General features: G+C 37.8%; 2 protein-coding genes across 2 annotated transcripts; one reads left to right on the top strand and one right to left on the bottom strand.

Annotated features, from left to right (window-relative positions):
- Window positions 1-4,127: 4,127 nt before the first annotated feature.
- Window positions 4,128-4,658, bottom strand: LOC100600582 (keratin-associated protein 13-3). Its single transcript, XM_003263840.3, has one exon. It carries the CDS (start codon window positions 4,652-4,654, stop codon window positions 4,136-4,138), a length of 519 nt encoding a protein of 172 aa, XP_003263888.1. The 5' UTR covers window positions 4,655-4,658; the 3' UTR covers window positions 4,128-4,135.
- A 4,300-nt stretch (window positions 4,659-8,958) lies between these two features.
- Window positions 8,959-9,638, top strand: LOC100600937 (keratin-associated protein 13-4). The gene has a single exon (XM_003263841.3). It carries the CDS (start codon window positions 9,022-9,024, stop codon window positions 9,502-9,504), a length of 483 nt encoding a protein of 160 aa, XP_003263889.1. The 5' UTR covers window positions 8,959-9,021; the 3' UTR covers window positions 9,505-9,638.
- The last annotated feature ends 1,653 nt before the right edge of the window (window positions 9,639-11,291 follow it).

An 11,291-nucleotide genomic window follows, 5' to 3' on the forward strand; every position in this document is an offset into this window, starting at 1 on the left:
GCTCATTATTTTTGTAATTAAACAATTGCTTACTATTTACTTTATCTGTTAGACTTTCAGCCCAGCTAGAACAGAGACCACACATTTTCTTAATTCATTTATTATGGAGTAATGAATGAATATAATCTTATTTTTAAAAATATATTCAGCAATATATTTCCCCAGCAAAGATTCTGGTTCATGGTAAAGGCTCAATAAATATATTGTGAAAAAGGATGGTACTGACAAAACATTTGACGATGTATTCTGAGGCATGACTAATAAAAAACAGTCAAACAAACATGGGGTCAGGGTGTTGAGGAGGACAAAGCTGCTCTCTGTAACCACTAATGAGAAATGCATTAATGAATAGAAATTGTTGAACTCAAATGCCTAGAAATGATTTGTGAGAGAATTTCCTGGAAAACTGGTTACATTAATTCTTGGAAATCAGAACTGCAAGCCAGTTGGTAGGCAGATGACCAGTAGCTTCTAAGATTATAATTGCATGGGCAGTAGTTGCTTGGGAACTAAACTCCTGGGTTTGAAATGCATAGCGCAAGCATCTGTCAAAGTATGCAGCAGGAGGGAGCTGGAAGAATGGAGGCAACTAGATGTAGTCCAAATAAGTGCCAGCTGATTTCCTGTTAATCGTGTAGAATGGGATCAACTTGGTGACAATCAGAAGACTGTAATTCACTATGCTATATGCAGTTGCTGAAATAGAGAATAAAAGCTGCATTCTGGGAAATTTAGAGTGTTGCAAGAGATTTGGAATGGGAGAGGGTGGATGTTTCCTGACTGGTAATGGCATGATATCAAGTCAGGAGTTACAAGTTTCTCGTGACAAAATAATAAAACTTTCTTGTCTTGACTATCAGCTAGAAATGGCACATTATATATAATAACAGGGGCAATTGTGGTATAAGTTCAGAGTCCCCATCATTCAGTTTTTATCATTTGTTTGTGAGCACTGTATTATACTGCTATCTATCTGTGATCAATCTATCTTTGAGTTATTTTCTAAATTTGCATGTTTACTAGTTTTGGTAGGCAGAATAATGGCTCCTAAAAGATGTTCAAATTCTAAATTCTGGAATTTGTAATTATGTTCCTTCACATGGCAAAGAAGAATTAAAGTTACAGATGAAATTAAGCTTGCTAAAGTAGGGAGAGTATCTTGGATTACCCAGGCGAACCCGATGTATGTAATAAGTATGAAGTGGAAGGTAAAGGCAGAAAAGTAGGTCTAAGCGATGCACTATGAGAATGATTGGACTCACCACTGCTGTTTTTGGAGACAGAGGAATGGGGCCATGAACCAGAAAATGTAGGTGGCCTCTAGAACATCCATCTCCAAACTTTTTGGTACCAGCGACAGGTTTCCTGAAAGGGTTTTTCCACAGATTGGAGGATGGGGGAGGGATGGTTTTCGGATGATTCAAGCACATTCCATTTATTGTGCACTTAATTCTATTATTATTACATTGTAATATATCATGAAATAACAATAAAACTCACCATAATGTAGAATCGGTGGGAGACCTGGGCTTGTTTTTCTGCAACTAGATGGTCCCATCTTCAGATGATGGAAGACAGATCATCAGGCATTAGATTCTCATAAGGAACGTGCAACCAAGATCTCTCGCATGTGCAGTTCACAACAGGGTTTGTGCTCTGATGAGAATCTAATGCTACTGCTGATCTGACAGGAGGTGGAGCTCAGGCAGTAACAATTGCTCAACTGCCACTCACCTCCTGCTGTGCTGCCTGGCTCCTAACATGCCATGGACCAGTACCAGTTCATGGCCCCAAGGCTGGGGACCCCTGCTCTGGAATCTGTAAAAAGCAAGGAAATAGATTCTCCCTGAGAGCCTCTGGAAAGAAACTCAGCCCTGCCAATACTTTGATTTAGCCCAGTGAGGCCATCAATTCATCAGATTTTGACCTACAGAATTAAAAGACAATAAGTTTGTATTGCTTAAAACTCTAAGTTTAATCTAATTTGCTATGGCAGTAATAGGAAACCAAGATTAGAGTGTATTCCTGAAAGCCAGAAAACCATTCCTGCATCTGCAATTTGGAGACAATAACAGAGGAGACCTCAGCCTGGCCAAGAAGCTATAGGTGCTCCTCATTAAAGCCTTACCATTGCCTATGTTTTGGGGGTATAAGGCTTGATCATTACTCTTGGGTAAATATTATGAGCATAGGACTAACTAGAATCACTAAAATTAAAAAAATATTGATGAAGTTATAAAAAGGACCAAGTTTATAGAGGATTTCACAATTTGTCATTTTAATTTTTGTAACTCAATCACTGATAATTTTTCCTATGCATTTTCTTTCATTATTTCTTATTTCTTTCCTCTAACTATATAAGCACCATGACTATTTCCTAAACATGACGGAGGAGAAGGAGGAGGGAGAAGAAGAAGAGGAAAACAGGGAGCAAATGAGGGAAGTGAGGAGATAATAGAAAATGTCACAGCTGGATAGATCCAATAAAATAAATTGGGTGGAATAAAGTAGTTCTACTCACAGCTCTACAATAACTTGCTGAGTAACATTTTAAAATTCTATCTAACGCTACTGTTTCCATTTCCACCTCTGTAGAATAAGAATGTTGAGGTCAATGAACTCTACAGCTCTCTTTATATTTCATATTTTATTGCAATAGCAGTAACAGAGGAAGTAAAGAGAACATGATGAGATGACTGTTATGTACTCATAAGACTAAGTTTTTTGCCAAGTGTCTAATAATCTGCATTCTATTTCTAATTTCAGAGAATGTTCGAAGATCTTATAAAGAATAGGAATATACTTGAACACTGCTTGTTTTATATAAATATTATGTCTCCCATTACCATCATATTGTCTTAATACCTTACTTTTTATAACACTTGAATGTAAGATAGCAGAACAGCATAAGTACAGCCTATCCAATTTTATTTCAAGATACAACAAAAAACAATCATTTTTGATGACAGTAAAGGCTTCAGAGTTTTCAATTAGATTCAGTTTATATTTTGGCAAAGAACCCAGGTACAACTAACACCTGCTGAGCCTACTTCCTTCCCATCAAAGTTTGTTGCCTGCCTTTTTAAACAAATGGAGATCATTTGAGCAGATTGAAAATAGTAATTGGGGTACTGGGATTTAGCTAATTAAAAATAAGGGATACTCCTGCACTATCATACGTGAAGCTCATAGGTGCTCTTTCCTAAATATTTACATCCTACATCCGTGTGTTAGTCTTCCATTTTAATGTACTTCATGAACAGGCCTAATCATATAAGTATAAATTTTGTTCATGTACTCTTCAAACTTTTCTGATACATTCTGCCCTTCGAGATGCATGGCATATTCAAGGAGTGAACAAAGATAGTCAATACTCTTAATACTATCTTAGTAACTTACTTTTTATAACACTTTGATGTGAGAGACCAGAACAGTATAAATACAGCCTATCCAGTTTTATTTCAAGATACAACCCAAACAATCATTTTTGATGATTTTGATGAAAGGCTATCATCAAAAATGATAGCAAAGGCTATCCTAACTATCCTGACAAGGATACTTAAGAGAAAGGCTATCTTTGGAAACTGTGAGAATCCCGGAAACTCCTGCCTAAAGAGGAGGAAAATATCTAAAGCCCAACCAAAATTAGTGCGGAGACCCCACAATCTGGGCATTGCAAAGCCATTACTAGAATCAATGACAAAGCATATCCTAGTCAATGCCTTACTAATAAATAGCAATATTAACAGCACATTTGGACAGAGGAATGAAGAGTTTATTAAAATAAAATCTTTTTCATTTCCTATTTCTTTTGGAAAGAAATACAAAAACTATAAATTGTATCTATAACGCAGTTTGGATCATTCATTGATCCAATGGCTTCAGATATCTGAATTATAGAATCCGTGCCTTCCCTTCCCAGAGTTATAGATCCAGATTGATCCAGTTATAGATCATTCATTGATCCAAACTGCAGTTTGACAGAACTAACATACAAGCCAGTTTTTGAAGGCTAGAAAGTAAAGTAGATATGGTGATCAATAATATTAGAATACTTCTCAAAGGAAGAAATTAACAGATGACCTTACTAAAGAATATGCATTTCTCAAATGGGTTTGACCAGTCACCATATCAGTCAGTAGAAACCAGATCTACAGAATGGCTGATAACAGGATGAATGGAACCACCTCCTAGATGGAAAATAGATTGGATGGCAGAATCTGGATCTACAACTCTGGGAAGGTAAGGTATGGATTCTATAATTCAGATATCTGAAGCCATTGGATTCACAGCCCAGTGAGGAGCAGCTCCTAGATCTACAGCTCAGGGAGCAGCAGCTATTGGATCCAAAACCCCGAGACCCAACGTGCATAGTCGGGCAAGAATTGCAGAGCATGTGGGTCCTGGGGTAGTAGCAGGAGGTGCGGCAGGGGCTGGACTCCACACACAATGTCTGACAGCTGTTGGGCCTCCAGCAGGTCTCCTGAGAGCCCCTACAGAGAGAGGAACCCAGCTGGCAGGTGCTGGGAGAGCAGAGGTCAGTGCTGTAGACCAGGTTGCTGGGGTAGGAAGAGCCACAGGAAGAGCCTGGGTAGTGCAGGTAACCCCCACAGGAGCAGGAGGAGAAGCTTCCAGAGCAACAGTTGTAGGACATAATGACAGGAGATGCGAGTTCAGCTGAGTGTACCTGGGAAGATTCTGAGTTTTAATGTTGCATCCTGGACAGTGCCATTTATATCCTCTCAGCAATAGGTGTGGTGCACAACAGAGTCATCCCTCACATTTTTGTGCTCCCTCATTTACATATGTGTAACTCAACAATCTTGTCTGTAATTGCGTTTGAATAGTTTTCCACATATTGTATTTATGGGTGCTATAATTTTGGTATTATAGCACAAAGCCAATGAACTGCACTTATGCCAGAAATGCTATGACTGTTTCATATTAATGCTTATTTTATTATGTCTAAGAAAGCACTTCCTTTTCCTCCCAGGATAATTTTCATGTGTCTTTTTATTGGCTGTTATGGGCAAATAATTTTCCCTAAACAGTGAGAAATGAGATAAAAGTTACATGTCTTTTTTTGTCAATGGATTAGAGACACAACTTTGGCCTTAATGAGAAACCTGCTGAAAACTAGACCTACTTGTCACCATCCTTTCTCATTCTACAAAAGTTTTCTTCATCTATTATGTACTGTTACTCACTGTGTCTCACATCCAATGTAGAGGGAAAAGTATGATCCAAGACAAATTGAGTAACATTGATGCCTATGACCAGAAGGAAACCTGGATAATTATTTGGAGACATGGTGACAGCAAGGGATGGAACTGAGACAATCACAAATGAAAACCAATTCTGGGGCCTTATGAAGAGAATTAAAGTGTTAAATAAACACCATTGAAATGCGAGAAAAAAAATAAATGCATGTTAGATTCAATGCATCTAATATGAGGCCCATGGTCCTAACAGATTCTCATTCATATGTGTGGCAGCCTGGAGATTTCCCATCTCGGATCTTAAATTACAGGAGGCTTAAATAACCAGTGGCCCTACCTACTGTGTTCTAAAAGTTACCATTGCATTTTTGGGGAAGCCTTGCTTTCTCTGGGCTGCTCCCAGGCAAAGACTGAGCACAGTGGGATATAGGGATTCCTGGAAGATACTTGACGGCCAGCTTTGACTCAGGGTTTCCTCAATGGCCTTAAGGAACTACTGTCCCCTGCATAGGTCTCAAGCACTTCCTTCTCTTTCTCCTTCACTTGGGCCAGACCTATGTCCAAATCTTACAACTCTCCCAACCTCTCTCAGGGGAGACTCCGGAAAGAGAAAAAATGCAGAAAATCTGTAAATATTTAATCTTGTTTATACTTTTTAAAAAGTGATACTGTTTGGATTTGTGTCCCTGCCCAAATCTCAGGTCAAATTGTAATCCCCAGTATTGGGGAAGGCCTGGTGGGAGGTGATTGGATCATGTGGGTGGACTTCCCCCTTGCTGTTCTCGTGCTAGTGAGTTAGTTCTCATGAGATCTGGTTGTTTAAAAATGTGTAGCACTTCCCCCTTCACTGTCTTCCTGCTGCTCCCCTTGTAGGACTGGCTGCTTCCCCTTCATTTTCTGCCATGATTTGTAAGTTCCCTGAATCCTCCCCAACCGTGCTTCGTGTACAGCCTGCAGAACTGTGAGTCAATTAAACCTCTTCTCTTTATAAATTACCCAGTCACAGGTAGTAGTTTATAGCAGTGTGAGAATAGACTAACAAAAAAAGGAAACCAATTTTTTGATGGATAGCAAAAAATTTAAACTGAACATTTTATCTTGAATATGCCAATCAGGGTAAACAAAAAAAAATTATTTCAGTTGTTCAATGATTTAGAGAAACAATAAAAAAACTTTTGAGTTTAGTTTTGGAGCTTATGTTCAGACTGTCTCCAGGTAATGTCTGCTAAAACTCATTTTTTCAGCCATCCCCACCTTAGTTAGACTAGATCTACACCATTCTTCTATTATTTCACATGTGAGTTTATGTCTTTTATCAAGATTGGTAAATTCCCAACTGTACTCTCTTCAAATACTGTTTCTGCCCCATTCTCTCCTCTTTCTTTTGCTTAGATTCCAATTATAAGCAAGGTACACTTTTTAACTACATTACATATGGCTCATACTCTTTTATCTATTTTCAATCTTTACATAGAAGTATTGGCTTTTGCTTTTTGAGGTTGTAACCTGGATGGTTAGTGAAAGCAAGATTTTCCAGCATGTTAGTGACGAGTTGACTGGTAATTTAGAAAAGAGAAGCAGGTAGGTGCCAAAAGTTGTAATTTTCAACTATGGATGAGATTCTCTTGAAAACGTATCTCAAATATCCAAAGCCATTATTCATAGCCTAGTGAAGAGAATCAACTGTCAAAAGATCAGAAGCCTTTTGATGTGTATCCCTGAGCCATATATTTTATGTGAAAGATCTCAATTTTTAATTAATTGTTGATAAATAATTCAGTTAAAAAAAAGAAACAACAATGATGAGGCTCCATATTAAACAGAACAAATAATACGATCTCCAAGATGAAGTGGGTCCAAAGTTGTGGCATTTACAGGTTCTTCTTAAACTTCTATCAAATTAATGTGAACAAAGCTTTAGAGATTTAGAGGCAGAGAGAAGGGAAGAACCCCTCTTTTCACAATAACTGGTTCAGAGAAGGATTTTTGAATAAGGAGCCTGGATTAACTGAAGAGAAATTCACTAAATCCCTTAGTTTCACCTGAATAAATTCATGCTCTCCATTTAACTCATAAGTTTTGTATTCAAGATTATTTTAAAGAGTTACATTTGAAACAAAAGAAAATGGGGAAGGAATACTTTCCAAACCTACTTACTAAGGTACAAGGTTAGGGGAAATCAACTGCTATTGAAAAATAGAAAGTAATTCACTGAATAGATATTTCAATTGGCCATATTTGCGTCTTTCTTCATTCTCCCTTCTGGAAGGCCTATATTAAGTTACTTTTCAATATTGCCTTACATTTTAATTGAGAAAATTTAATCGAGAAAATTTCTAACATTATTGTTGTAAGTTTATTATATTTTATTATAAAATAAAATGTCATCAACCATGAGAGTACACTTTCTTTGGTCCTGAATATAATTTAACTACTTGTATTTCAACATAGAATATTTTGTGAATGAACTTACAAAGTGGCTATCCTCAAAGAATATGACAAAGCTGTCCAATTTTTATTTTTCAACATGGAATCTATAATTCAGCAGAGGCAAACAAACAAATGAACAAAACATAAAATATAACAAGTAAAAAAAAAGAAAAAAGATAAAATCAAACAAGCACAGAAAAAAGAAAGAAAAACAGAGGGAAAGAAAGTCAGAGGAAGAGAGAGAGAAAATAAGAGAGAAACATTCATATACCATGCAGAGGAAAAGAGGACTGGGAAACAAAGAAATTTCACATTTTCACAGGAAAATATAGGATGGTACTTGGTTCTACAAGTGGCAAAAAGACATTGAAAACCAGTAATATGGAAAGCTAGAGACATTCTAAGAAGGTAGAAGCCCTGGATAATTACAAAAGTAGATGATAAATATATCAAAGTTCATAAGATTTGCTAATTTTGAAAATTTTTGCTCATAAAGACATTGAGACAAGACACATGACAGCTTGAATGCAATAGGAAAAAAATTCTGAAATTCCTGAGCTTTCTCTTTGTTTCTCTTTCACTTGTTTCCTCCCTTCATCAGACAAGCATTCGGGCTCTTTGGCTGAATAGAAATGACCTCAAATTGATCTTCTCTGTGACTGTGTTTCAATTGAGCTTCTTTTTGTTATCTTGTCTTTAAATAAATGGCAAGGTTTCTTTCAGTTTCTAGCCATTTCTTTCTGTTTCTTTGCTTTGCCTGTTCTTGATCTTTCTTCACTGGATATGAGACACACTTTATAACTGTAGTACTTAATGTATTAATTTACTCTTACCGCCCTAAAAAGTCACCACAAAGTAATTTTGGAGTATAGCAATGAATGGTGACAAGATGGATCATTTTCACAAAGGTTCTGATCCAGGTGGAAATTGCACCAGAAAGAAACTAATGTTATCTCATTCCCCACTCTTAACAGGAAAACATCTACTAGCAAAGCCAGATGTGAATACACAGGAAAAGAGGCAGGTAGCAAGTGCCAAAGAAATAGGAAGAGCTTTCCTTGTCATGATGAGCTAGACATTAATGTAAAACAGTCATAGCATTTCTGACATAAGTACGGTTCATTGGCTTTGTGCTATAACACCAAAATTATAGCGCCCATAAATACAATACATGGAAAACTATTCAAATGCAATTACAGACAAGATTACGCAGTTACACATATGTAAATGTGGGACCACAAATATGTAAAGGATGACCCTGTTGGGCACCACACCTATTGCTGAGAGGATATAAATGCCCTTGTCCAGGATGCGACATTAAAACTCAGAATCTTCTTAGGTACACTCAGCTGAACTCACATCTCTCATCAGCATGTCCTACAACTGCTGCTCTAGAAACTTCTCCTCCCGCTCCTTTGGGGGCTACCTGTACTACCCAGGCTCCTGCCCCAGCAGCCTGGTCTACAGCACTGCCCTCTGCTCTCCCAGCACCTGCCAACTGGGTTCCTCTCTCTACAGGGACTGTCAGAAGACCTGCTGGGAGCCCGCCAGCTGCCAGAAATCCTGCTACCACCCCAGGACCTCCATGCTCTGCTGTCCCTGCCAGACGACTTGCTCTGGATCTCTAGGCTTTGGGTCCAGCAGCTGTCGCTCCCAGGGCTATGGATCTAGGAGCTGCTACTCGCTGGGAAATGGATCCAGTGGCTTCAGATTCCTGAAATATGGAGGCTGTGGTTTTCCTTCCCTGAGTTACGGATCCAGATTCTGCTACCCAAACTACTTGGCTTCTGGAGCCTGGCAGTCTTCTTGTTACAGACCAATCTGTGGATCTCGCTTCTATCAATTCACCTGCTAAATTTCTAGATCCTTTTGAGTATTGGGATCAAAGTCTCTACTGAATGCAGCCATTATTTTTATTCTTGCCAGTTCCCAATATCCGTTTATTCTTCCACCACCAGCTTCTTGCATGACCAACTTCTGGCAGACTGCGAAATTAATGAGTAACCTAATATTAAGTTCTAATATCTTTACCATTGATCGAATATATGCTATCTGATTTTCATCCAAAAACTGTTGAAAATGGAAATTTTAATCTAATAAATTTATGTAATCTGGTACCCAAATATATTGTTCACATTGTTATTATTTTATTATTATTATTTTGCTTACATTTTTGCATTCAAGAATTTGGGACATTTAAGTAAAAATCAATATGACTGTGTAACTGGATTTGGGGCACATATAATCTGACAGATTTGAGAACATTTCTCTTGAAATTAGGTATGTTGTCTATTAAAAGTAATCATTTCTGGAAGAACATAGTTTGCATCTGCAGACTTGTCTCAACAGCAGTGAGAATTGTCTAAGAATGAAAGATATACATTTCTACTGATATAGGAAAGCAGAAAATTTGATGCATAAACTAGAAATGCAGACAACAAGACTAGGATGTAATTTATAAGGTAAACTGTATGCTTACACTAAAGGTTACTTAAAGTCTAGCATCTGAATTTCAACCAAGAGAAAAGTGAAGCTTAAGCAACTGCTAGGACAGACGCTTTGCTCTTTGTTAGTAGACTTAAGTGCCAGGGTTCCTGCCTCCCAATGGTAAGGAGAGTAAGGATCATTCACCAATGATCTTAAGTGGGAATTATTGGGTCCAGGAGGCTTGGGTAACCTACCGATGCTTCTTCAAGGCTCAACCCCAATCAAGCTGACAGCAACACACCTGAGCCATGCTGAACAAGCATTTATATCCATTAGTCTTACTCTGGATCCTTCTCTTCTCCCCAGAACAAGGCTAATGTCAAAGATTTGGGTGCAAACAGTTTATTTGGCACAAGATCCCAGGAAGCAAGTATGAGGCACTATGGAAGACGAAAGAATCAAAGAGGAAAATCTAAAGAAAGGGTGCATTTTTGAGTTTTATGAAGAGCAACTTGGCTAAATCCTGTAAGGACATTTTAGGAGCATGTAGAATGACTCTTGGAATTGTCCACCACAGGATCAGATCAACATTTATCCATCCGCTTCTTTCTCCCATTGGCTGAACAACATCCAAGGTGTGTAATTTTCAGGAACCTTATAATTATGCAAGGGAAGAATCACAGTGGGATCCTTCTGTTTTCCTAGTTGTGACCTGGGAGAAGCCCAGGTACAGTAAAAGTGGCGTTGCATATGATAGAGGGCAGATGTTGTCCACACAAAGGTGGTTGAAGCCAACATAAAATGGTTTGCATTGCTATGCTTGTGGTCATAGGTGAGTGTATACCACACAAGAAGGCAAAAGAGTTATCAGGTAACAGATTTTCATTTAATACTTAACATCCCGGTGAGAAAGACAAATATTATATACTACAGACCTTTACAGGCATGGGGGAATGGAGACTGTAAAAGGATTTAAAACTGGCCAAGGCTTACAGATCAAAGACCTGGTAGAATATGATCTCTTGAATGAATCTTGTTTTGTTACTCTTTTCTGGTTTTTCTTTTCTTTTTATTAAAAAGTACAACTCCTAGTTCAACCAAGGAATACTTAGTATTTCTAGTACTACAGAAATACTACAGAATTACTATTCATCTAAATGGAGATGATCCACTATTGGATTTATTTGTTTAGCCTCATGAGTAGTATCAGTAATA

This window comes from Nomascus leucogenys, chromosome 25 (genome assembly GCF_006542625.1).
Source record: "Nomascus leucogenys isolate Asia chromosome 25, Asia_NLE_v1, whole genome shotgun sequence".
Classification (NCBI taxonomy): Eukaryota; Metazoa; Chordata; class Mammalia; order Primates; family Hylobatidae; genus Nomascus; species Nomascus leucogenys.